We start from the raw sequence: 27,580 nt of genomic DNA, 5'->3' as shown, positions 1-27,580 counted from the left end.
AGATGGCCTCACTGCCTGAGAATAAGCTGTGAACATTTGTTAAAAGAAAAGACAGCAGTGTTAGGTTCACTTACATTCACATAATGCTGACACCAGAATAACTCCTCGCCATAAACTCCTCACTCAACAGAGCTTTATCCTCACAATAATTCTATTCACTGTTTTCCATTTCACTAATTCCCACTGCTTGTTCCTTTTAGTCCCAAATAATTATAGGAAGACAGCAGAAAAAGCCACGACACAATTCATCCTTTGCTATAACTTCAGCTGCCATGCGTATCTGCTGAGCATGAGGGTTGGGGGGGATGCTCTGACATCAGAATATAAAAGAACTATATCGGCTCTTCACTTGCAGAGGCAGTCGACCTCATTAAAACCCAATTAGTGTTTCTTTGAGGCGAGGCCTGGTACTCCACAGCTCCCATCCCAAACCCAGGATCAAAGAACTTCATGGTGGAAGATCCCTCACATCTTTTGTAGCTGTAACTTGCGTGAACTCATAGATTGAACTCATACACTTTTCATTAAAAATGTTGGTACAGTGTAAGGTGTTGCCCTTGAAATGGATAGAATGGCCTGTTAGCTTGAAAACTTGGCTGGGTTTTTATTTTTCCTTCTGTGTGTGGAACAGTTTTGGCCTGGATTAGATCTCTTTTTTGGGTAGCTGGTAGCGCATAATCCTGTGTTGGGACACAATTGAGGAGATTAGCACCAAATGATTTGGGATGAGCACCAGCACTAGGATAATTGCATCGGTGTTCTCATCGGATCAGGCCTGTCTGAGCTCTGCTTTAAAACAGAATTAATGTAAGAAAACGCTTTCACAATTCATTGTTCGTGTAAGTACAGTTCGGAAAGCTTTAGCGCCCTGAAAAGGTGAGATAACGTAAGCGTATGTAAATCTATATACTCAGATTTCTGAATTACTACCTTCCCATGTTATCTGATTCCTATTGTAATTAAGTTGCTTGTGTCCATGATGTCACTGTTGGCTTTGGCTTCAGGTGCAAGGACGCTCAACTCTGAACACATCGATTTGGCTTAGTGTGGTCACATGTAACCAAAGGCCATTAAAACACTATTTTTTTATTGTTACTATACTGTGCAAAACATCAGAGTCAGCACTCATTTCTTTATGTTGCTTCCAAGAAGCCAGTAGTGGCTTTTTTGTAGTTTTTTTTAAAGCAGTCTTCAGCAGTAGTTCTCCAGGTTTTTGTGAAGGTTTTCTTTGAACATCGGCTGCTTTTTCACTCATTTTCAGAGGAATGTTTTTGTTTATTGAATCATTCAAGTGTAAACTATAAACATAAAATACAACAAACTCCATGGGTGAACCAGTGTTGCTTCTACATATAAAGAACCAATTTTAAATGATATCTTTAGGCACTTTGTTTCTAGCAGCCTGCCACAAAAGTTTCTATTTCAATTCAGTGTTATGTATATAGCGCAACAACGCCTCAAGGAGCCGACTTTATATTGTATTTTAAATACCCTAAAATAATAGAGAGAAAACCCAAGTAATCAGACAACCACTTACGAACTAGCTAGCACGTGGTGACAGCGGGAAAGATGAACTCCCTTTTAACAGGAAGAAACTTCCAGCAGAACTAGGCTCATGGAAGAGCAGCCTTCTGTTGCAAGCTATTGAGGGTGAGGGGAGGAAGACAGGACAAAATACATACTGTGGAAGAGAGCTAGAGATTAATAATAATTGATGAATAAATTCAGAGTGGTGTATAAACATGTAATAAGTGAAAAAAGGGGAATGAAGAAGAAAAACACTCAGTGGAAGACCCAACAGCCTAGACCTATTGCAGCATAACTAAGGGAGGATTCAGTGTGTCTGTCTCCTGAATCCAAACTGGGAGTTGGTTCTACAGAAGAGGGGCATGAAAGCTGAAGGGTCTGCCTCCCATTCTACATTTAAATACTCTAGGAACCACAAATAAGCCTGCAGGCTGAGAGTGAAGTGCTCTATTGGGGTGATATGCTGATGAGGTCTTTAAGATGGGGCCTGATTATGCAAGAATTTTTATGTGAGAAGCAAATTAAATTCACACATCATTTCTTCCCATTTCTTGAGTTGAATCTGTGAAAAATGCCAAAAATAATATGGTTTGACAGGCATAAAATAGTACGTTTGCACCAACATGATTCCCAAAGAGCTATTAGCTGAAATCTTTGCATGATGTGCAGCATCTCCTTAAAATAGAGGAAACTGGACAAGTGGAGAACAAAATAAGAAGTGATGTGTATGTGAAAATCATCTCAATCTAACTATCTAACAAAGACATGACACAGGACTGTGTAAAACACAATGCAGGCTATTTTATCCATTATTGTTGGAGCTCCTCTTGGAGATCTGATGCAATTCTGAACGTACGAGTAGTATCGTCAGGTTATTGATCATGCAATGCTATGTGGAAAGTCTCTGACAATGGCATAATTTTTTAGCACAATAATGATAAAAGCACACTATCGTTGCAGTAAAGGCATAACTGGAAAACACACAATGCAGCATTATCAGTCATGGAGTTGCTTCCCCAGATCATCAGTGTGGGAGCACCTTGATAGAGAACAGAACAAAAGGCAGCCAAAATCCTAAGAAGAGCTTTGAATGTCCTTTAAAAAGCCTGGATAACTATTTCTGAAGACTACTTACAAAAATTAGAAGGAATCTTCCCTAAGAGAATTCAGACTGTGTAGAAATATAAAGGTGCTCTTACCAAATATTGACTTTTAAGCCAGTTAGTATTGTACAGAGTCTGTTTTTGCCTGTTATACTGTATTTTCATGTATGTTCGCAAATATTTTCCTTTTTCCTGGCAAAATATAAAGAAATGAGGGATGTCTCAAGACTTTTGTACAGTACTGCACATTAAAGCCTCTGTGTGTACAAATTTAAACCCCGTCTGTACTGACAGTCAAAGAGTTTTCCATAACTTTTAAAGCTAATTACACACATTATTAGATAGATGATGCAAACATTTGTGCCAACGGAGATGCAGGTGATACAACAACATTGTGTACAACACTATTTTCTGCCTAAAGGCGATCATATAAGCAGGCAAAGCTGTGTTTTCATAGGGAAACCACTCCAGCTCTCTTAAGCTTACATGCTTCTGTGTTTTTTGTGCTCTAATCATGTGAACAGTGCCCCAGTATATTAAAATATTCAGCAGTGTTTGTTTATTTCTGCACTTTAAGCCAATTATCATGTGTGGACTACTCTTTTGAAAATTTGCTTTAGATGTTGTCATGTGATTAAATCTCTTGGGGGCAATCTGTGTGTGTGTGTGTGTGTGTGTGTGTGTGTGTGTGTGTGTGTGTGCGAATGTTAAAATTTGTGTTTTTGTGTTTCTCTCTGCAGAGTTTCCCATGCCAAAGACCGAGTTGGTGCAAAAGTTTCATGTGCACTATCTGGGGATGACGTCTGTGTCTCGACCTATAGGTAAACTCAAACCCACACTGGAAGACCTCGTGTAGTAGATTCTTAGATCCTAAACTGCTGAGACTCTCCTGTGTTATGTCACCAGGTATGGACATCATAAATGGCGCCATAGACAGCCTCGTGTCCTCTACAGGCAAAGAGGACTGGACTCCTGTTATACTGAGCATCGCTGATACCACGGTGGCAGTCATCAAAGAAAAGGCAAGGGAATATTTGTTGTGAATGTACTTGTCAGGCAGAGAGCAAAGTCTAACTGTCCTCTTTCATGGCTGCGCAGGAGGAGGAAGAGGAGGTACTGGTGGAGTGTCGTGTCCGTTTTCTGTCCTTCATGGGCGTGGGACGGGATGTTCATTCATTTGCCTTCATTATGGACACTGGAAGCCAGCATTTCCAGTGTCACGTGTTCTGGTGTGAACCCAATGCAGGCAGTGTATCCGAGGCTGTCCAGGCAGCTTGTGTGGTAAGCACTAAAACTGAAGTGTAAAAGTGTATGTGTTGGATTTTATTGCAGCTAGTTTCACATTTTTTTCTTCTTTGTTTAGCACTTTTGACATTGGTTGGAATATTTCCAACACTTACTCACAAAAACCTTTCCCTTCTCCTTCTCAGCTTCGGTACCAGAAGTGCCTGGTAGCACGGCCGCCCTCCCAGCGTGCTGGCTCTTCCTCCTCGCCATCTGCAGACTCAGTGACCCGGCGGGTGACCACTAGCGTGAAACGCGGCGTCCAGTCTCTCATAGACACTCTGAAACCCAAGAAACAGCCATCAGAACTCCCCCAGCAATGACCGTCACCTCTGACCACTGCACCCCTCCCCAGCCTGGAAGCCACTCACACTTTCGCCACAATAGCACTTAATCAGTACTATCATGGTAACCAACGATGTACATAAAGTATAACAAACATCAACACAGATTAAAGGAAAGAAAAACCATTCTTGAAAATGCCTGACGATTTAAAAAAAAGAAAAGAAAAAAGAAAATTCACCTGTTTTGTGTGAAAGAATGGAAAAGCTGGCGTCAACTGTTGAACTTTGACACTACTTTGTCCATGTGGAACATAATTCCTCCTGTATGTGGATTTCTGAGACAGATGGATTACTCGATCGCGCATCATACAGACAGGATACGGGATTACCGAGAAGATGAAAACAAAAATCACATTTCTATTTACAGACTAGTAACAGAAGTCCTCGCCGATTTTTCTTTCCACTTCTGTCTCCTTCTGAACTCAACTGGATGAGTTGCTGTAGCCTCCCAGGACTGTGGTCACGGATATCTGACAGATGAATGAGAAAAGCACCAAGATCCTGCAGCTGGCAGCTGCCCACCAAATGGCATAAAAATGTTTCAATCGTTTCGATGAATGAGAAACTTCAAAAAAAAAGAAAAGGCAAAAACTTACCATCTCCTCTAACGACGAATGAAGTGATTGTAATAATCGAGCATATGTAAATGATTGTATGGGGGAAGAGACAATTTAGGGTATAAAGCTTGTGGATATTAGAGTGACATAAGATTTTGGTGACTAAAATAATGAGACAGAAGCGGAGTTTGATTTTGCATGTTTTCTTGATGGGGTTTGTTTTATCTTGATGATTTGGGAAGACAAAAAAAAGAAAAACAGATGCTATCAGCACAATTCATTTCCACTTGACCATAACTGGATTTACACACTGGCACAAAAAGAAAATAATAAAAATAATCCGGCCTTTTACCAAACATATTTAAAAGCTTGCTTTCTGCCTAATTTACAACACACAAATAAGGATTGTATTTTAATGAGTTTTAACGAATGGGTCCATCAGCAAAAGAAAGTTTTTAATGTGCTAAAAATCAGTTAAGATTGTAGTTTTTTTCCTGCATACATTATCGAAAAGGAATGTAACATTGCTTCTTTTCAACTTAAATTCCTCAGGAAACTTTACCACATATACCTAAAATGTACGTAGAAGCAAGAAACTCCGCTCGACGTGGCAGATGTGAAGCGTGTTCATGTTGCTGGACACCAAAAAAGATCAGATTTGTGCCATAAGCTGAGGAGAAATTCAGTAAATCCAGCCAGTGTCCTCCCACTCACAAACAAATATTCACACACAAATATGCACTCATAGCAGTAAAAAAAAAAAAAAAAGAGAGAGAGAGAGAGTGTCAGCTGTCACTGCTGTCAAAAGTTTTTAACGGCGCTCCTTTGGCCCGGGGCCACCACCTGCACTCAGTGTGAACTCTGTGAATGCAGTCTGATCTAAATAAAAACCACACTAAACAAACTAGAGACATGCTATAAATCATTTCATTTCTGCTCTTCACCCATCTCCACACCATGTAAATGTAAGCTGTTGTGACAATAAATGCATTACCAAAAGAAAAAAAAATTATGTCCTTTTTAATTTTTCTGGTCAGTAGAAGTGCAGAAATATAGGCCTTCATCATGTACTGACATTGAAATGACACGGCACAGCAATATAGATATATACAGTCTGACTGGACTTGACTGTGTCAAGGTTGTTCTTTATGGCACACAATGACACTGAAATTACGATAAGTAATAATGTTTAGGGTTAGACAACATTCACATGCTGTGTGTCATGAAGCAGTTCATTAACAACGCAGAACTTCTCGTGCAGGTTTTAGGCACTGCTAGCTTTATTTCATTAGACGTTTAAATACAAAGGCTAGCTCTTCTTTATGCTCTTCTTTGTGTTTGTGAGGTCAAAACGTGTGAGGACGGGAATTTCCTGAGCATCTTTGGAGAGACTGCCGCCGGAGCGGGAGGAAACGATCTGAGTCTGTCTCTTCCACTTGCAGCTGAGGCTGGGGATGAATCTGGATCGGCTGTGCTGGGGTGGAAAAAAGTTGGGGAAGTGAATGGGAGGCAGGACGAAGAGCACAGGTTTCAGCACCTCCTTTTGAGGTCCACGTGAGCGGGCCGCTGGGACCGCAGGAGCGGCAGAAGAAGAAGAATAACGCAGAGTGGTGGTGACAGGAGCAGTGTGTAAGCTTTTTTCTAGTTTGGAGGAGGAACAGGAGGAGCTGTTGCATTCTGGTCTGGAGTAAGAGAACGAGCTTGATGTGGTGCCCTTTGTGGCTTGCAAGCGCAGTGATTTGGGTTTTTCTAAAGGATAAAAACAATAAGATGGGACAAAAAAGGAATTTATCATTTTGAAATAAAGTGTAGGAGGCTAAGGAGAAAAGGCTGAACTCCTTCCAATCAAACTAAACATTACTACTGGTACACAACATCTATAAATCCCAGCTTGAAATTTTTTTTACTAAATATAGATGATGCAACCAATCAGTGAGACTTAATTATCCACAGCCTATTTCTTTTCTTTTTTAGAGATGTAGGCAAGCTCTGCCCTCATTTCCACATTTTATTCTAACTTAGATGTCATTAGCTTAGTTTTAATGGACACATGAGAGTGGTATCTGTCTTTTCTCTCCACTGCACATTCAGCTGACTTGAGTTATTTGACTGTTGGTTGCACACCCACCTTGTGAAGACTGCTTCATGTTAGTAAAATCCTGATGACCACAGAGCACAGCGCTGTCACTCCTCTTGGTCTGATGATGCTTGGGCTGAATGCTGACAGAAAGCTGGGACTGGGTAGTGCGAACACTGGCTGCTTTTTTCATCCTGCTGCTGTTTTCGTGGTGTTCTTTTCTAGTAAGGTGGTTGGAGCCCAGTTTGTCCAGTATGCCTTTTGCATTTGCCCTGGCGATTACCTCGTTTGGTGCCTCTTTGACTGCTGGCTCAGGCTTTTGAGAATTGAAAAAAAAAAGAAAGAATAGGGACATGAAAAATGCAGCGTTTCATGAAAATTTGTTAATGGACATTGTTCTTTTAAGTGATTAGCATGGAAGGGGAAGTGCCCTGAATGGTACATTTTAACTGTATTTAATGTTTATTCAAAAAACTAATTTTTGGAGACGAGAGGAGAGAAAAAGGAGAGAGGAAAGGAAAGGAAGCCACCATGTCCTTGCTGCTGGCTGCAGGGTCACCTGCTGTCTCAGCAGCAGCCCACTGCTCTCCTCAATGCCTGAATTATTCACAAGCACAGTGCACACTACAGGGACATGCAGCCTGCGTGAGTCTTTGTGTGTATTTAGTTTTTGAGTGTTTGCCTGTGCTTTAATGCAAATGCATTTAGGCGTTTGTACAAGCTGTCCATAAGTCTACATCATTTCTCTGTATGTGTGCACACACACTGTGTCAAGGTGGGAATCTTGCACCTGTGTGACGCCGCGTGCTTCGATGCACTCTAGGCAGGTAAACATGGTTTTAGAAGCACCTCAGTAATGCAGTCTTTGGTGGACGCCCTGAACTTCACTGACGTTAACTCATACAGACGGAGGGGGCGCTGAATTATTCAACAGATTCTCTCCCTTGCCTCCTTTTCTTCCCCTTCACCTCTGTAAATCTCACTTACTCCATCTCCACTAACCAACTACGCCATACTCTGTAAATCTCTCGCTTCCGTCTACTCTCTGCCAAACTCAGCTGCCACAGCAGTTCCTGGATTTGAACTCACTCTTTTGTTAACATTTACGTCTGAAATGAATCTCGTCAACAGCTTCCAAATTTATGAACAAAAAAGAAAATAAGACAATGTTGGAGGGCATTGGATCTCCCATTAATACTGTCCAAATTAATCTGTCAGCAGCAGCAGTTTGTTTTTGTTTTTTTAGATAAAGGTCCACCTGTGATGTGTGTCGCTTTCTCGGGAAATTAGGCCAGAAACGCATCACTTGAATATCTTTATTGTCCCCAGCTGTTCCCGCTCATAAAGAACTTCAGTGGGCACCACTACAACAGCCAATATATGCCAGACAGCATTCAAACACTTATATAATTGCTATTTTTATGACGCTTTTCAGTGTGCCACAATAACTTTTGATTAGCTGAGTTTATTGCAGGTATGGAGAGAAGAAAAAAAAAATCATGTTTCAGGCACCATTACAGCACTTTGATTATCTTTTCATTCCTATCTGTGGAGGTATAAAACATGATGGATGGTCAGAGGGAAACGGTGCGGGAGAGCTCCGTCACACCCGGTGGGGGTAAGATGGCTTAATAACCTCGCGCTGGCATCAAAAGCATGAAAGCAGATTTCATAATGTTGTGGCGGTAATGGGGAGGGGTGGTCTATATTGTGAATTATGAGGATGTGGGGAAGAACGGTCACAAACACTTGATGAGAATTGCTGATGCACCTTTACCAAAACAACCCTGAAGATCCAGTGCAACACAGCGCACCTGCAGCCAGTTTGGACAGACTTTCTCTAAAGAGACACCTACACAAATAAACGAGGGCGAGGAAGACAGGGAGAACAGGCAAAGAGAAGAAAATTAAAGTGGATTGGAGAGCAGATGCGTTTGAGGGAGAGTCTTTATTAAGCAATCAAAGCCCGTGACTAGAAACCACAAAAGAATTGGAGAGAGACATAGCGCATCACAATTACTAGTGTTCACAGAAAAGACCCAAAATTATCAAAGCTTGCTCTCAAACACATTACAGCAACAAAACTAAATCCCTCTCTCTGCCCTTTTTTTCTTCTCCTCTGGGCTGCAAAACCCAAGATTTGACTCTTAACAACTTGCTCTCAAACTGACTTTGGCCTCTCATGTTCAGACTTATGCGTTTGTGTTCAGGCAATGTTCTCTTTCTTCACCTACGTGTCACACCTTCGGTCTAGATGCCAAGTAAACCAGGAAAAGACGCCTGCATCTGTGACCCGACATTCTCATTTCCTCTAGCACCGTGACCTCTTTCCACCCGTTCTTTTTCCCTTTCCTCAAGGGTCTCACCAAGTGCCCGTCACACACTGTGATCCTCATTTTCACCCAATCTCAGCTTCTGCTGCTTTGTCCCTGTGCACCGCCTGCCTTCTCTCCAAATATCATAACAACTCAAATGGTTCATGCTTCAGTTTCCCGGTAGTTCCTTGTTTTTGACAGACTGCAGCCAGCTCAGTGTATCTACTTCATCGCAATTCCCCACACTAATAAGCTTCGCCAATTAAACTTATTTCACCGTTGTCTGTGTTTATCTATGAGAGAGCCGACTGACTCAGGGGAAGAAGAACAAGATATTTTCTCTGCAGACATAAATAAAGGATCACCCAATCTATTCTGTCTGTGCTTGTGAAAACCATACACACACACACAACCTCTGTCGGTACACAGCATTTTCATTTTGAAGGCTGAATAAACTGTCAGCGGGTCTTACAAAAGTCAGCAGCATGACACCCTGGTATCATACCGGCGAGGCACACAGTCAGGTCCAGGACTAATGATGGAACTTATCTGTCACTTGAAACCAGACAGCTTGCCAGTGACGGATGCTACAGTATTGTGCAAAAGTATTCAGACACACTTCATGTCTCTACAGTTTGCTAGGAAAATGAGAAATATGGGTAGAGATTGCAGGAAACTATCATTTCCTGTTTTTACTGTTCCCATTTCTCTACTGTTTCTTATATTAACCCTGAATGAGAAAACATTCATCTGTGTGTTTTAGTGGCATATTGGGAATACAGCCAAGTATGTGTTAATACTTAGACATTTAAAGTCCATTACACGATACTGAGACAGTCATAAATGGCAGAGTGACATTTACCACACCATGCATCTCCTTTAATCATTATTGATTCATCTGTTTATCTTTTATTTTTAAACAGTTTATAATTTTAACGGTGCTGTGCAAAAGTCTTGAGCCATTCCTTGTTTCTTTATGGTTTGCTAGTAAAATTAGAAAAGGCTGCAGTAAGTAATTGAAACATGTACAAAGAAAATAGAGTATATAAGGCAAAAACAGACATTTTTTTAACGTGCTTCAGAGCCAATAATTGGGGTAGCTGTAGCACGGGAGGCAGAGCAGTACTACTAATCGAATGGTTGGCGGTTCAATCCCTGCCTGCTCCAGTCAACATGCCAAATATCCTTGGGCAAGACATGTCTGTGAAGGTTCTCAGTCATCCAGGTCATCGTAGTCAAAGGAGCTTGCAAAGAAAAGCGTCTGGACTTCTTTAAGTTACATGAAGACGTTTCACCTCTCATCCGAGAAGCTTCTTCAGTTCTAAGGTCAAATGGTGGAGAGTCCCAGATATAAACCTAGTGGGAGTATCCCCCCACAGAGGGACAAAAGGACCCCCTGATGATCCTCTAATCGCCTGAGCCAAGGTGTGAAACTGGGTGTGGGTCCCAATCAGCCAGAGTTTCGGGTGTGTTCATTGTGAAACCTGGCCCCACCTTATCATGCGAATTCCTGAGGTCAGATGGCCCAGGATGTGAGTGGGCGTTAAGGCGTCTGGGAAGGGATCTCAAAACTGGATTATAGATGGCAGAGAGTTGGTGTCGTAAACCCCCGCCTCTGTTCAAAGATGGTCGCTCACAGTGGACATAGATGGCTTCTTTCACTCCTCTTTCAAACCATCTGTCCTCTCTGTCCAAAATGTGAACATTGGCATCCTCGAAAGAGTGTCCTTTATCCTTAAGATGCAGATGGACTGCTGAGTCTTGTCCTGTGGAGGTGGCTCTTCTGTGTTGTGCCATGCGCTTGTGAAGTGGCTGTTTGGTCTCTCCAATGTAGAGGTCTGGGCATTCCTCGCTGCACTGTACAGCATACACTACATTGTTAAGTCTGTGTTTTGGCGTTTTGTCTTTCGGGTGAACCAGTTTTTGTCTGAGCGTGTTGCTGGGTCTGAAATGCACCGGGATGTCATGCTTGGAGAAAACTCTCCTAAGTTTTTCTGATACACCGGCTACATAGGGGATGACAATGTTGTTGCGTCTGTCCTTCTTATCCTCCCTCGCTGGTGTCTGGTCTTCTTTTCTGTGCCTCTTTGCTGACTTTAAGAACGCCCATTTAGGATAGCCGCAAGACACTACACTAACACCAAGTTGCTTAAGCATAGGGAAAAAAAAGTGCTTGCGTGAATGGGTGATTGTGGAATGTTGGAATAATGTGCTTTGAGTGCTCAGTTAGAGCAGAAAAGCACTACATAAGAACCAGTCAATTTACCACCTTCATTCTATCAGTCTGAGCTCTTTTAGGCAGCTTTCTTTAATTTCTTTAAGTAGTCTTAAGGTATAGTTCTCAGGCTTCTTGAAAGACATCCAAAGCGTTTCTTTGGATGTTGGTGACTTTTCTTCCCTTCCCTGTTAAAATGTGTGTGTTTGCTGGGAAATGAAGCTGTTGCCAATCAGATTCTTTCAATATGGTATTGCATAGTGGATCAAAATCTGACTTTACTTTATTAATACTTACATCAATTTTGACAAGATCCCCAACACCACCGGGTGAAATGAAGCCCCAAATCATGACAGAGCCTCCTGACCTTCTATGGTCATTGATTTGAACCAAAAACCATTAAGCTGCCAGATTTACTCCTCAAAAAAGTTTGACTCCTTGGAAACAAAATATAAAGACACGACGGGTCACTCGAGACATTTACACAGTACTGCAAATGAGCTAAATTTGCATGTACTTATCTCTTTGGCTGCACTGCCTAAAAGTAGCAGCAGCAGTGGCCTGGAGGAATTTCATTTTCACAGAGCTTAGTTATCACTGATCCCATGTAAGAAGCAAAATGTAGCTAACATTACAAAGTGTTCACTCTGCATGCGAAGACAGATGCGGCTTTTTACAGTGTGGATGCAGCACTCAGACATCAACAAGGAAACAGCAGCTTAGTAAGATTTCATACTGGCTTCATGAAGGAGCAATGGGAGCTGCGCTGCTCTGTGATGAGAAGTGTTTTCTGTGTACATGTACATTAATTTTGTGTGGTCACAACTCTCCTTAACACATTATTAAAACTGAGGTCCTGTTGTACATCAGTATATTCTCAGGTTAAATAATGTAGTTACTAACAAGAGTGCGTATATTGTGGCTTATTAGAGAATTCCTTTGCTCATGTGCTAAAGTGATGCTTACCACTCTGGTAAGAACAGCCAGAAAGGAGCCATTGGTGTGCTCTGTTGGCTCCAGCATGAAGAAACTGTCTGTTTCATCCATGGCCTTTGGATACTCAGAGGACATGAAAGGGGAAGGGCTTGGCCTGAATGAAACACACACACACACACGCACGCACGCAGCAAAACAGGAAAAAACAGTTTAAAAAACATTAAGAAAACACATTGGAATAACAGCTGAAGATATTTTTTTTTCTGATTACTGACATAAACATTTTATAATTATAATTTTTTATTACTTTGTTATTTGAAATCCACAAACATCGCACACAGGAGTAGATGTCTGGGTAAAACCAGTATGATCCCTACCAGAAATACTACCTTTGTTTTATTTACGCTAGCCTAAGGCACTGCCAGCAAACCAGGCCAGCTTGCTGCAGAGAGGATTCAGCCTTGATGCATTCAAGTCAACAGGACTGAAAAACTTCAACCAGACTTTAGCTCTTAACCCCACAAACAAAGAAAAGAATCCTGGGAAAAAAAAGCAGGAAGGCGAGCTGACTGAAAGTTGTTTCTTCCGTGGCCTTTACACAGCATTTAAAGACATGAAATGGCACCTTTGATTATATTTTCACCGAATTTCTTTCTGTTCCTGTCTGAGGTGTGCTGAGGCTTTGACAGAAGCCTGTCTAAAGGTAAGCAGACAAACAACTTGCAAAGCTGACAGACAGACAGACAGACAGCAATGCAAACAGACAAAGAAAGGCAATGATGGAGACAGAAACAGAAAGCACACCGGGGTGCAGAGAGTGAGGCTGACCTGAACTTTGCTTGTTTTGGTTCCCCCTCCTGGTCTGCACGGGCCTGGGCTTGCTGCAACGCTTTTCTAACCACGTCCGCATTTTCCTCTGGGTATGACGAGCACGTGGAGTACACTACTGCCAAAACTTTGGGGACTATACACAAAAACACACACATTTAGTTAAAAAGCGTCCCTTCATCCCTATTTACAACAATTACATTTGATTATTCAAGCTGAGCCGTCCTTCTCATCAACTGCTCGCTTTGAAGAAATATGCTCTTGAATATTAATTTCTTCGCGCTGCTTATGCATGTACATTGCTCATTTTATTTAACTGCGACTGGCTTGAAGATTTGTTTGGCTGCTGGCAGTCTAACTCCCTTCATTTGAGCTTTGATTTCTTTCTTGCTCGCTAATTATTGCCAGACAGAAATAATTAACACTCGGCTGATAAAGAAGAAAACCTGCTCAGATGTGGCAAATCGGCTCCAATCAAATATGAAATATAACTTGGAGGTGAAACGGAGACAAAAAGATTAGAACCAGGCCAAAATGTCATTCAGGTGTCCTGCAATTAGATGCTTCACAACAGACACAAAAGGCTTTGGCAGTGTGTGTGTCTGTGTGTGTGAGTGTGAGACGCTGAAATGAGACCATCGACACAACTGAACCACGGCACTCGATACATACCCACCATTAATTACTAGTCCTATTAGAAAGCATCTACACTGGCAAAACCACAGACAAGGGCTGATCAATAGCTGCTTAATTAGAGAAGCTAGTTTACATTTCCCCCAACCTACAGACTCCACCTGCTCAATGAACACATCCCAGAGCAGAGACAGAAGGATCCCCTGAACAAAACAAGATGGATTGAAGCTAATGAGCATAACTCGCTGATACAGATTTGCTGAACAGAGGAAAATGCAGCATATAAATATATACAGTAGAATACAACTGAGCAAAAACACACTGACAGCAGATTAAAAGAGTAGCATCGGCATAAAACAGAATACTTCTATCACGATCACCTCTAGACAATTTATACAACACAAAGCGGGACACCGAAACACTTTGAAATATGCAAAGACTGCTGCAGAAGACAGCGAATGACCAGCACAGTGTAACATTAGGGTCCTTAATTAAAACTCAGAGAATCTCCAAGGAACACCACAGACTTCAGCCTAATGGCATAGGAGATTAGATAATTAGGAAGTGTAAGCAACATCGTGTCAGAGAGGCTGCATGCTTGAAACTCAGATTATGTGGTGCGCGCACGAGAGCGGGTGGTTGTACGCTCACACATCAAGGCATGATCAATATCCTTCCTCTGCTGTGCTACCAGGGATTCCAGTTTGCTTTGGGCTATGGAGCCTTGGGACAGGTCCTGCAGCAGGTCTGTGTCTGAAAAAACAAAGAGGAGCTTCAGAAGAGAATAATCTTTACTTTATTAACTGTTGTCTTCGAGTGGGTATAAAAGCATCTTTAAGTAAGTATGTTATCCGCTCGTTGTTATGCCACAAAGAAAGACTTCCATCAGATATTTGTTCAGGGTGAAAATGTTCAATTTTTAATATTAAGGCTAGTTTAGAGCTTTTTCACTAGAAGCTATTGCATAAAAACATTGTTTTTTAATTTTTATGAATGCGACTGCAACAACTGCACAGGAATAGCAATAGCAATAATTTGCATTTAAACAATGTAAGCTTGATATATCACATCCTACAGTATATCCAGTGAGCACAACATCTTGATTTGTGCACATTAACCAACTGTATGTTCCCAGGTCTATATCGGTATAGTAAATACACCCACAGTGTATGGCTCAGTGCTTAAATCGTTACCTCCATTTTCTTGTAGTATGAAATCAACTGGGTTGCTAACTGCAGACACAGAACACTTGGGGGTCAACAGGATAACGCGCACTCTTTGAAGTCGCTTGTCACCGGTGTGCAAAGATTGGAATTCCTCCAGTATCAGTCTCACATCTGAGCGCCAGACACAGACAGTATAATGATAACCAGCACCAGGCATGCACATGTTCTCCGTGCTTAAATCCATGATGTCCCACTATATTTCTTTATAGAAAAATTCTGTGCCTGAAGGCGTCGTTTGCAATCATAAAAATGTCAACTTTGTTCCTTCCCCATTTTTATTTCTCTAATGACTAGCTGAGGTGGCAGCCACTATCAGCAAAATAACCTGGTTTAAAGCACACTGAGTTTATATGAGTCCCTAGGATTTTTGCTGACAGCAACATCCATTTTTCTCACTAGAACTCGCCCAGTCTTTGTTGGTCTATATGAAGTTTTCACTTCATTTAAAGACAAAGACAGTTAACAGCCAGGTGCTTTCTTTTGTTCCATCTTCTTCTGTCGCCTCTTTTGTCTCCAACACAAACACAAACCGATACTGACAGCCCACTCAAGGACATACATCTGTTTTCTCTTACTGTTGCAGCCCATTGCAGAGAGAGTGAGCTCCAGCTCCTCCCTTTGAGCATCTGTGCAGTTGTTGACACAAACGTAGACGCTGGGCCAATTGATGCTGTTGGCTTTATACTTTTCTGCAATTAGGGCAGCAGTGTGGGAGACAGTGAGGCCGGAGAAGGAGCCCACCATGAGAATATCTCCTTCCTCGTGTAGCAGGGAGCACACAGCATTTGGGCCCAAGCTGCATGACTTATCCTACAGGCACAGGGAGTGGAAGTAATAGTTTGTTGCAGCAATGCTATGAGGCAAACCAAGGAGGAGAAAAAGCAGAAAAACAGAAAATGGAAAGAGTGATGGAGAGTCAGTGAACAAATATAAAGGAGAGATGATTAATTAGGGAGAGGCAATGAATATTTGATTGAATCTGGCCACAAAAATCTGATTTACTTGTGTTGTGGTGCTGCGTACTGTTCACAGTTTATGTGGCAGCTTGACTTTTATGAAGCAGAAATTAAATGATTAAACTGTCCAATCCTCCCAAACAGGATAATTCTTTATGGCTCAAAGTGAAGCACAGCCATATGAGTGGAAGTGATGTGAAATATTTGTATCTGGGCAAACTAATCTTTCTTGGCATAAGCGATTTCAGTCTTACAATCAATTTGAGAAAGTCCATTATCAAAGTGAAATCATAAATATCACAGAAGACTGATGGAGCTAAAGAGATTCCACAGCTATATTAGAGTCTTCAGAGAGGAGGCTGATGTTGTCAGAAACCTCGTCTCTCAGTGCACCTAGTACCTGGATGATGAGTTTGTGATCGCTGAGCAGCTTGGTGGAGTACAGCTGAGCCTTCAGCTGTGCAGGGAAGACCAGTATATCCCCACAGTGGGGATCCTGGCAGAACGTCTGGCCCTCCAACTGCCCAATCGATTTGACCTGAGAGAAACCTGCGCTCTTCAGGACACCCTGGATCTCATCAAGACTGGAAGTAAAAGAGGAGAGGAGCGGGAAGGCGAAGAGAGAGGAGAGAGCAGATTAGCGGAAGCCCAAGAGAAGGGATAAAAGATGAAGGTCAGAGGTAGCAGAAAGGGGAAGGCTCTCTCCTCTCCTTATTATTATCTCTCATTATTCGATAATAATAGTGTTAGAGTGTCAGAGTTGCTATTTGGCCTTTTAAGAGTCTTTAACAGTAATATGGGCTATAAAAGCCATTAAGACACACACATACATACATACACATACAAACACGTGCACATGTACATACACACCATTAGTCCCAACAAGTGACCTTTACAGTCCCAGAGCTCACTGAGGGTTGCTGCTGATTGAATCTGTCTACAGCAGCAGGATTTAAACCTAACTGAATCAGGCTGTCAGGCCCAGGCAAGAACACACATTAGCGCGCGTACACACACAGTGTGTAGGGCGGACATTTAATTGGATGTCAGCTGGGTACCTGGCCCATAAAACACTGGATAGCACCCAAAGTTAAAGGTCTGTGTAAATGCAGGTGCGTGTGGACACATCCTGGGTATGCTTACAGTGCACGTCTGTGTTTATGTACAGGTGTAAATGTGTAAGTGTGTGCTATCTGCTTCTGGGAAGGTGAGCGTGTACTCTCAGCATGCTCAGCTGACCTGCTCTTCAGCGTGTTGACCCATGCGTAAAGTGGAAGGTTGCTCGACCTCTGCTGCTTCTTCTTCACACTCTCTGGCAGGATACACTCAATGGACAAGAGATCATGTTTGATCCTGCAGCGGGCCAGAGAGGCAGCCAGTTTGGTTTTAAACCTGCACACAAGACAAACAAAAAAAAACACTAGGGGCATCCTTGTGATGACAGCACACAGGCCAGATTTCTCTTTGAACTTTGAACATTTTTTTATGTTTATCCACCAGATACCTTACATGGAAAGTTACAAATACATTACAGATTAAAAAAGAATGTGTGAATGGTAACCAGTGAGCTCTTGGCTTCCTTTCTTCTGACTCCCCTTGCTCAGTACTCATGGGTTGGACTACTTCCATCTGCCAAATTGACCTTTTGTTTTATCACTGTGTTTTGCACAGCTGCAGAGCAATCATGGTTTGTTTTGGGGTTTGCTTTTACAAAATCTCTCTGAAGACAACGAAACAGATTTAAAAAAACAAAAACCACCCAGAACAAATAAAGAAACACGTGATGACAAACCCACACACAGGCAGATGTACATGAAGACAATACCAGCCAGGCTGTGTAGATTTTAAATACTTCATCTAAAATTCCTCATGTTTTATTGTGTTTGTCTTTTAATAATTTCACCCGCAGTGATTTCAGCTTTTTTGTGCTTTTGTTTTTTGGTTTGTTTTTTTCCTCACCTGAGGAGGTAGTCCTCCACATGTCTAACTTCCTGTACGATCTCGTCCACCTTGCATTCCCGAGGGAGGAACTTCCTGTTCTGGAAGTCATAGAGCATGACGGCAACAAGGCTCATCTGTTCGTCTGGCTAGAGTGTAAGAGCAAAAGGCACCACGTTTCATTTAAAAGCAAGAACAAGAGCAGAGGCCTAATAGAAATATTTCTCATTTTAATAACTTGAGGAACAACCTTGTTTTTATTCAGTGGTAACGGCTCAAAAGTCATATGTTGCATGTCCAGAATTTACACCTGCATCGGTGTAGTTCGGTGGTTTTTAAATGGCCCTATTTCAGCTACATAATGAGGAGAACTGTGGACTGATACTATTTATCTGTATTGATTCAGTGACTGAATTGTTTCTCATTTACACAATTGACACACACACAGTAGCTCAAGGATGTCCTGCCATGACCCAACGTTTGGTACTTAATTAAAACTAGGAGGAAGTCTGAGTTATGTTTCCACCACTCCCCTACAATTATCGCTCTCCCTTAAACTCACTATCTTCCTCTCTCCACTTCTTTCCATATCCCTGTCCTTTTCTCTCTCTAACCCCACCTTTCTCCCCCTGAGGGTGGGAGGGCACCAGCCGCATTAGTGGCAGATGGTGCTCCATTGCAGAAACAGCTTGCCACATCCTCACAACTGGGCTAATGGGCAGAGAAGTTAGAACGCTACAAAGGTTTCTGTTTTAGGGGAGGAATTAGGTTGTCCTTATTATTTGGTACAGAGGCCTTTAATTTCTTTTTTTCTTTTCTTTTTTTGAAAGGTCGATTTCTGAGACAGGTTGTGACGCTTTGCTTTTTAGCTCACTCGACTTCCCTCATTACCTCAAATTCCACTTGTCCTTCACCGAGGTTAAACACTTGGGTGTGGGAAAATTCCCAATCACTAAGCTTGCCTGGAAACAGTGTCCCATGGTGGGAAACAGTAAACATGTCAGCTCTGCTTAGCAACTCTTATCCCAGTCTCTTGAGACTGTCTTCATCTCACTGTTTAATTTCAGGGCTAATTTCAATTCAGTAGTGTATTACTGATATAACACAACCGAACAAACTATAGATGAAATATCCCGAATGCATGTACTACATTAGCTGTGATTAAAATTTCATATGTCTCATTTTACACGTGGATTGGAACTCTGTCATGTCAAACGCTTTCTACCTTCTCTGTCTTCCTGACTAGAATTTATTCAGGTTACTTCCATCCTCTGTGGGATTTAGACTTCATTTTCCTCCTCCATTGTGATCAAATGTGCTTTAGGCTCAAAGCCTATGTATACCCTCATTTTTCTGTTCTACTTTTTTTTTCTCTTTTCTCTATCCAATACCCTCATGTACCCCCTTTTTTTACATGCAGTCTATTCGCTCTCATTCACCTCTTTCTCCCATCTCTATTTCTCTACCAAGGTTGAACTTTATAGATGCCAGGAGTGTAAAAGAAGGTGAGAGTGAGCTCTAAAGACTGTCTCATTGTGTCTGGGCTTTATTGTCTAGCTAGAGAAATGCAGAGTAACGACCTGCCACTATCCCGTAGGGAGAGCCATTCATTTCACCCAGGGCCATATTTCACAAGGCTACGATGCAAGTGTACATCTGTGTGCCTGTGGGGATTACACTGCAAACACATATATTCATGTGTATTAATGTGCCCGGGTATGCTTAGGCCCTCGCTGAAATAGACACTGGCTATCTTCGATCTGTAAACTCTATGACAGCTCTGTTTTCTGTTTGCACATTCACCGCCGCTCACTTTCATTTCGCGTCTCTTTCACCTGCTTCACCAGCCACGCAGTCGCTCTGTATTCTGCCCATGTTTTATCACCATCCAGAATGTCGGAGAAAACAGCTTAAGCAGCCCTCCTCTTTGCTCAGAATCTTTTATGTGGTGTGTTAAAAGTAGGGCAAAAGTACATGCCAGCCTCCTCCAGAGGATACCTCTTCATTTAAGAAGGCTGTAGGTTCACGGCTGTGCTACAAAGCTTTCTTTTACGAGTACACAGCATCATAACAAAATAAAAATTGGTTAGAGGACAGATGCAGCATACACACTATGCAGAATACACTCAGATGGTACATACAAACTCACTGCCCCTGGGTTGTTTTGATTTCATCGCTAATTAATGGGGTGTAATAAAGGATAATACACAGCCAGATATGTTCTGCCACATAGTAACGTTTAGATGTTTTTTACTCCAAAGGGAGACATTGTCATTGATTAGAGGAGGGAATATGAACAAAACAAGGCGCTTTGTGAGTTGGTGAGAGGAGCATGTCAGTGCAATAAGTCAATATTACTGTTACTGATTATAAGATCAGAGAGAATAGAACAAACAATATGTGGAGTGTAAGCAGCAAGACATGAACACTGGAGAGTGTTTGTGGAAGCACTAAGGTAAGCAAAACTATACACAGAGGGATAACAAGGTAAACTGAGAAATTACGGACATATAAAATTATATGAAATGATTTACCATTGGTTGAGTAAGATAACAGCAGCTGTCAATCATCATGTCCTCCAGCAGTTCTTGATCTGCACAGGAATAATAAAACAAGGTTAAAAGGATAGAAATGTAATAACAGAGATTTCAATAACTAATTGTGAGTGAGTAACGATGATGCATATTAATGCATCTTTTATATCAATGTCTAATTATCCCTCGAAACCAATCCCGACTCCTCCATTTGGAGGAGGAGACGGAGGCACAATAAATTACTCCTATCCATTAATGAATCCACATCTAATGATAAAAACATGAAAACACACAAAAAAAAGAGCTAAACGAGATGAAGACAAAGAACAAAAGAGGCTCCTAGAGGCACCCTGAATGATGGCAATTTAATTTCAAAAGATAATTCAATTAGATCGGGGGTTTAATTTCCCGTGATTAAATGCTTATTTGGTGTTTAATTAGACCTAATCTGATTCTTCATTTGGTTCTTTTCTTTCACTTAGTGTGTCTTTGCTATGAGAGCCCATTTAATTGGAGGAATAATGACACCAATGACATATAAAATAATGAAAAGGTCAGATCGAGACATAATCAGTGAAGCCAAACATAGAGCGCGAGCGTGTTTTTCATACCAGGCTAGTATGTGCCAGTATGATTCAATTTTCCAGTTTATTCACACCATTAATTAACCCTCAAGCAACCAAGTAATTTATGATCCCAAGTATATCTAACCATATGCACGTCATTGTGATATTTTTAGTCTAATTCTCCTAGAACGTTTTTACCAACGTGGCAAGGATAACACAAGGTAGTGTGGGAACATTTATGACCTTGGATATATTTTTTTTCATAACATTACTTTTGCTCACTTTTGCTTTTATAGTAATTATTCCTTAATGAGGCATCTCATTTTGACTGCACGACCTCTGATTATATTTAATTTTTAACAGGAATAAGAAAGGATTTTAAAAAATCCATCCTGATTATGGGGATGCTGTAATTTGTTGTATACAGAGTATTACAGAGGTACCTGCTCATCTATACTTTGCTGTCCTATAAAAATTATTTGCACACCGTTATGGTGCAATCAATAAGTTAATTCTGTCATTTTAGTCCAGGGAAACTCTTCTTGACCTTCTTTATGAAAAAGGTGACAGAAGTCTGAAAGGGCTGACTTTAAACTGCTAAAAGGTGAGAGCTCGCTATCAGATATCTTTCCTCGGTTTATAGTGGTTTTCCACCCCCATACCCACGCTATCGTATCATAAAAGCAGCAACTGCCCCACTAACCAACAGGATTCTTTCTCTTAAAATATACATAAAAACAAACAGGCTTATCCTTACCATTCCCATCTGTGAACAGCAGGCTCTCCTTTTCGATATGCATGAGATGGAGAGACAGGAACACTTGCCCGTCTATCATGTTAGGATTAAAGAACAGCTGCTTCCAAAGTTTCTCTGCAGGTAGCGTTTGCTCTCTGCACACTGAGTGAATGGGGCAAAAGGATAATTTCTCTAATATGAATGCGCATCTAGTGAAGAAACAGACAACTGCGAAAGCTGTCAATAAGATGCATGTGTTTCTTCAAGTGTGAAACCACAGTTTTGAAATTTTGTCTGTCACAAGGGTGGTTTGCCTTTTGGTTGATTCCTATTCCTAACAGACACACCTCTAAGACTGCAAATAGGGTCTGGTTTTAGATCCTATCCACCGAGACACCACGGAAACCACATACTGCTGTTAACTTATCGCAACATCACAAATTCACACTGGGCACCCCTATACAGTGTAGGGCAAGGCAAGCATCTGCATGCAGGTACACACACACACATACACAGGCGGCTACACAAACAACTGTTTTCACATGATAGAGCTTATCTTTAATTGAGGAAACAGAACTCTACAACATCAGCAGTGGTGTAATTTACTGCAGATGCAGGTGAATAAGGTTTAGAATTGTCCCCATTACTGCAGAAGTCCTTAAAGACAATCTCTTAAGAGATAACCGCTCAGTGTACACTGCAAAACAGATCTCTAAAGAGGCCATGACGCCTGATTCTGCAGAGGTCATGGTCTTTAACATGCTATAAATCACACACTGCAATTTGAGCAAAACACAGAGGGAATTCTACTATAAATCACTTACAGGAGACATCTTTGCACAGCAGACGCCACGCTGGGTTTTTACCTGGGGGATGATGCAAAATCTTTTAAGTCTGACAAGCAACAGTCGCTTGAAACGAGTCTAACAAAAAAGAATTAAATAAATTATGATGCATCCTCAATCAGCAGGAGGCACTGTAGGATGCAGAACTGAGGTTATGTGTCGTGTGGCTTCCATCCAGGTGTTACACAATGAGCAGTGACTGATGGTGCCTGTAGTCAAACAAATGCTCAGCACAAGAGCCAGACCTGAATGGCGTCGCTTTTTCCTCTTCAGCAGGTCTTTGTCTCACAGTGTTCTGCATCAGTACACCCAATTGCACATTAATCTAACATTGGAACAGCAATTGAAGGTACCTGCAGTAAGTTATACATTCACCTTTGGGCTAAATGCTCAATCTATCTTACGTATTATGCACCTGGACAATTTAATATTTGCTGAGGCATAGTGGTGATAACTGCCCTGATTGTGGTCAAGGACAAAAAAAATAAAAGACAAATCTTTCTCTCTTTGTCTCATGCTCCAAATCCAGCATAGCACACAGAGTGGCCCTTTCTCATTGCACAGAGAGAAGAGCAGCCTCAGTCATTTGACAGCCTGGCAGCCCAGTTGGCCAGTGGACAATGAGACAGAAATACTCAGAGGAGCAGCCAGTAGAAAGAGGCAAAAAGAGGAGGAGGGAGGGCTTTTATGGCTACTGACAAGGTCAACTGAATTTCTACCACATTCCCACAAAAATTACTTTACACAGCTTAACACGAGCGTATTCCTCAAGCAATGACAGCACACTGCATGACCACTGAATAAGATATGAAACCTTGAAAACATAACCTGCCTTTAGGTCACTGATCTAGCAGAGCTACATTGGAAAATTGTTTTTTTTAAGAGACAAAAGAAGGCACAGAAGAAGAAAAGAGTGAGAATGAAGTGTAAGAGAAGGAGAAGATGTGGAGAAAATCCCAACAGCTTTGTCTTTTGTTTATGAAATGGCAATTCTACACCAGGGTAAAGATCAACCTCAACACCAACCCCATAACATTTCGCATTGCTCGACACTCCTCACAACACCCCGAAAGGGAGTGTCTGTGTCTTCCGCCACCGACATGGAGCTCACTGAACCTTTTGTTTAGAACAGATAAGAGTTATAATCACAAAGATCAATACCAGTTCATACTCGCTGACATTTTGCTCTGCGTGCTTTTCGCTGGTGAAGCGCTTCTTCTTTAGGTTAACATCTGACCTTTGTTCAGTTTTGGATCAGTCATTGAATGGCCCTACAAGAAGCATGTGTGTTGTTGTGACTCCCAGCATCCTAGTGCTGCATGTCAGGAGAAAATCAAATTCTGCACGAAAAGCTGGCGTGTTTGCAGGAGGAAGAAGAAAAACTGAGACGCTTCGAGGGTGTGTCGCTTCATCTACACAGCAAACGTCACAAAAATACAAACACGAATCCAAAATACATACATGATTAAAGTATGTCACTAGCAATGTCTCTGCAACACAAAATAGTCATATATATACATACACACCTACTGTAAAAATGACTTGATCCATCTCAAGTACTCAACACAAGGAGGTGAGGCTCCACAGCTTCTTTAAATGATCTTACCTTGTCTAGTCCAAACTTATAACAGTATTTATCTTTAAAATAATAAGAAAGGAGTGATTAAAAAAACAAGTAAAATGTAGAGTGTTGTGGAGAAGTCTTGAGCCACCCTTCCTTTCTTTAAATTTTGCTAGTTTCTCTTCTAGCAAAAGAAGAGAAAGTAGCAATCTTCCTAGTTTCACCTGGTAATGCAAGCAGGCTATGATGACCTAGAGCTACAAATCTAATATAAGTTACTCAGATGAGGTGCTGGAGCTGGTGATGATGGATATTTTTGAGGTGATCTGCATTAACTGTTTAACATGTATGTCTGACATTCATCCAGATTCAGTGGACACACAGCGAGAAGATGAAAAAATTCATCCATGGCTATGAGGGCGTTCTAGCAACCTGACCTCGGCGTCCACTGAAAACACGTTAAATCGATTCCAGCCGGCTTCCTGCCCTGGCTGTTGGCTCGCCTCCTCTGCATTATTGCCATGGTGATTACACACCCTGTGACTTCGGTCACCCAGACCTCACCCTAGTCCCAGCAAACAGATTAAGGGACAAATTGATTTGTAGCATGACGCAGAATTCCCCCATGACCACTCGAGCATTTTTTCCCCCTCTTCTACTCGCCCTTCATCAGTCTATCTATATGCAATTCTACCTGTCAATTAACTTGCCCAAAGCTGTTTGTTTGCCAGAAATCAAATCAATTTTGCTTGCAATTTCTAGAAAGAGAAATGATTCAAAATGACAGCTGATGAAAACGTTTCCTGATGTCGCTTCACATTTACCCAAACCACGGACCATTACCAAGAGGTATAAATCAAAAATTAGGAATCGCTTTAATCTGTAGGTTTGTTGTTTGTTTTTTAACACTTTTAAGTCAAGGGTCAGCACAGCTTCACAGGCCCAGAGAAGATGCAGTCTTGGTATTTTGTTATTGATTTTTATGACTTTTAATACTATATCAAAGGACAATCTCAGTTTCTTAATCATAAAAAAATTGTATGCTTTGTGCTGCATTTGAGGTAACAGACTGGTTATCCACCCACAGCAAACAGTGACTTATTTTATTAATGGTTAAATGAGACTTTAATTGTTTCAGGCCCTTAAACGATTCATCCCATGATCTCAATTAGACTGCCACGTTAGGATCTAATACCAGTCAGGTTCTAACAATCAGATGCTAGAAAGTAATGTTTATTAAGACATTTTCCCTTCTGTAGTGTTGTGAAAGATCATCTCAAGGCAAAAACAAACTATGAACGGAAACATCAGGCAGCTACTTGCCTGCTCCTCATATGAGGTTGTTGATTTATGTTTATATGACAGGCGGGCAGAGAAAGCCAAAAAAAGGAATAATAAAGGTTCGACAAATAACCCTGAGCTAACAGTTATTTGCCAACTTACATTTTAGTGTGCTGAAGGCCAACTCATAAGCTGCACGATGCATCTCCTCATCTTTGACTTCAGGTAACCGGAGTCCTCTTTCTTTGCCATAACTCACTAACCGTTGTGCAGCAGGCTTTTCCAGATGGTTATTCTGATAGATTACTGATGCCAGCAGGTAAACTCTGTCTGGGAAGCCCTGCCAGCTTTGGATGGTTATGTGGGGCTGTGGAGGAGCTGCAGAGGTGTCACTTTCAGCTTCATCATCCAGCTGGATCAGGTCTTTGCTGCTTGCCATGTGAGAAACAGACTTTTGTGTCTTGTCTGTGAAAGGGCACCTGTGACGCCCTGTGGCATTTTTTTTTTTCACCATCTTCTAAGGTCAGGTTTTCTCTTGCACACCTGAAAGCATGCCGTGCAGAGTTATCATAGTTTCTTTTTTTAAAATTAGCATTTATTTTTAGTTGCTTTTGTTTCTGATTTATTCAAGTTTCCAGTTGCTTCCAGAGATTCATTTTAAGGTGTTATATTTAGAAGCTAAAGCTAACTATAATGACTTTTTCACCCCTGATTTTAGTTTTTTTTTATTTTAGTTATTCTTCACTATAAAAAAACATCATGCCATATGCTCCCATCAGGAAGATACTCCTGCGTACCAGCGGCCAATACAGAAAGATTTCTGAGGAGCTTTTACCCTCAGGCAATTAGACTTACCTACCCTACTCAAATACTCACTCTTGGACTATGGTTATATTAGTTATTATAAGAAAATAGATTAGAATCCTTTTCTATTTGTGTCTAAGTCTTATGTCTTAAGTCTTTATGCAAAGCTGGACTCTCTTAATATTAATGTTAAACAATGCACCGAAAATTTTAAACTTGAAGCTCAGAGATTTTCTGATTTGGGGCAATATAAACATAATGGACTCGACTTTACCTAAAAAAAGTGATTTTATTTTGTACATATGATGGTTAATTAAGTGAAACAGGATATCTGTAAATAAAAGCCACAATACAGCCAGAATAAAAGACATGATTAAACTAAAGATTTATTGACATGATCTCACAAGTGTACCAAAACTTTTTTCCCTGATGACATTACGTTTAGTTGAATTTAATAGTTAAACACGACATTTTGCAGTGTAAGAAGGCAACATTAAATTCCAAATGCAAAGTTTGTAAGCAAATACAAACACATTTATTAATTTATTTTAGTTTTTTTAAGTAACAATAATAATGTATAGAATATATAAATACCTATAATAGTTTCAGTTAGCCTTAAAAAGAGAAACGTTTAAACCAGTTTAAATAAAAAGATTACAGATTAGATTATCAATAAAATGACCCTAAATGAACCGATAAATAATATGGAGTAATTGTCATCATGTTTCACCGTTGCTTACAATTTTCAAAACACCTGTGCTATTGCTATGTATGTTTCGCCATTTACCACAGCAGTTATTTAACAAAGCAGACCTCACTTTCTGTAGTAGCAGAGCTGGAAAATTCGTGTTGTTATTCGTTACCTTGTGAGAAGACCTCCCGTTATCCGAGATTCTCCGTATTTTCCTGCGCAGGTAGCTTAACGGTAGTGGCGCTGCTGCTAGCTGCTCAGCAAGTTTTAATTGCCAACTCCCCGCTACACACATACACACACAAACCCTGACCCCTTACCAAGCAGTAACAGGGGTTTCCTCGGGTTTTACTGCTAGCCCCCCGGCAGCCTTGAATGGGTAATTTATAAAAATGCTACACCACAGAGTCTCCACTTACAAACAAACTTTCTAAACGTCAACATTACGGTGCAGCTTCGGGTTAGCTTGCTTCCGTCACCAGGGCAACAGCATGCTAATTTTAATGCCCCGTTCTTCACGGATCAAGAGTCTCCTTAACGCTGGATGCCCTCCATCTATCTGGAGCATATGGGCTTGTTAAAATTTTACAGGGTATTATGTCAGAAAACCGCTAACAATATTA

General features: G+C 41.2%; 2 protein-coding genes across 5 annotated transcripts in view; one reads left to right on the top strand and one right to left on the bottom strand.

The window, feature by feature from the left end:
• Nucleotides 1-5,824, top strand: part of apbb2a (amyloid beta (A4) precursor protein-binding, family B, member 2a) — a 36,702-nt gene extending 30,878 nt beyond the window's left edge. For both annotated transcript variants that reach the window (XM_084945726.1, XM_084945717.1), the window contains exons 11-14: nt 3,371-3,451; nt 3,537-3,652; nt 3,729-3,911; nt 4,061-5,824. In XM_084945726.1, coding sequence (XP_084801852.1) covers nt 3,371-3,451; nt 3,537-3,652; nt 3,729-3,911; nt 4,061-4,237 — 557 coding nt within the window. In that variant the 3' untranslated portion in view covers nt 4,238-5,824. The remainder of the gene's footprint in view (nt 1-3,370; nt 3,452-3,536; nt 3,653-3,728; nt 3,912-4,060) is intronic.
• On the bottom strand, nt 5,820-27,455 carry LOC146392355 (putative methyltransferase NSUN7). 3 transcript variants are annotated; one of them, XM_084945754.1, is made up of 14 exons: nt 27,130-27,455; nt 25,625-26,005; nt 22,600-22,641; nt 20,474-20,532; nt 17,961-18,088; nt 17,241-17,393; nt 16,402-16,585; nt 15,621-15,855; nt 15,013-15,156; nt 14,471-14,572; nt 13,187-13,322; nt 12,389-12,512; nt 6,944-7,208; nt 5,820-6,564 (listed from the first exon to the last, which is right to left on the bottom strand). In XM_084945754.1, the coding sequence occupies exons 2-14, from the start codon at nt 25,974-25,976 to the stop codon at nt 6,125-6,127; spliced, it is 2,364 nt and encodes a 787-aa protein (XP_084801880.1). In that variant the 5' UTR covers nt 25,977-26,005; nt 27,130-27,455; the 3' UTR covers nt 5,820-6,124. The 3 variants fall into 3 exon arrangements, with proteins under 3 accessions (XP_084801880.1, XP_084801888.1, XP_084801899.1); XM_084945762.1 differs by lacking the exon at nt 22,600-22,641 and having other exon boundaries at nt 27,130-27,453; XM_084945773.1 differs by lacking the exons at nt 22,600-22,641; nt 25,625-26,005 and having other exon boundaries at nt 27,130-27,446.
• Between the last annotated feature and the right edge of the window lie 125 nt (nt 27,456-27,580).

Source organism: Perissodus microlepis, chromosome 2, assembly GCF_051167445.1.
Source record: "Perissodus microlepis isolate ML-2025 ecotype Zambia chromosome 2, ASM5116744v1, whole genome shotgun sequence".
In the NCBI taxonomy this organism is placed as follows: Eukaryota; Metazoa; Chordata; class Actinopteri; order Cichliformes; family Cichlidae; genus Perissodus; species Perissodus microlepis.
The sequence above is the reverse complement of the archived record's forward strand: the minus strand, read 5'-3'. Positions and strand labels throughout refer to the sequence as shown.

Bases quoted from the DNA above. Each gene is read 5' to 3' on its own strand.
- LOC146392355 (XM_084945754.1), bottom strand. From the start codon at position 25,976: ATGGTGAAAAAAAAAAATGCCACAGGGCGTCACAGGTGCCCTTTCACA. The intron at 15,856-16,401 runs GTACTAGGTGCA...CTGTGCCTGTAG, and splicing joins ATCACAAACTCATCATCCAG to GATAAGTCATGCAGCTTGGG. The intron at 14,573-15,012 runs GTAACGATTTAA...TTGTTTTTTCAG, and splicing joins CATACTACAAGAAAATGGAG to ACACAGACCTGCTGCAGGAC.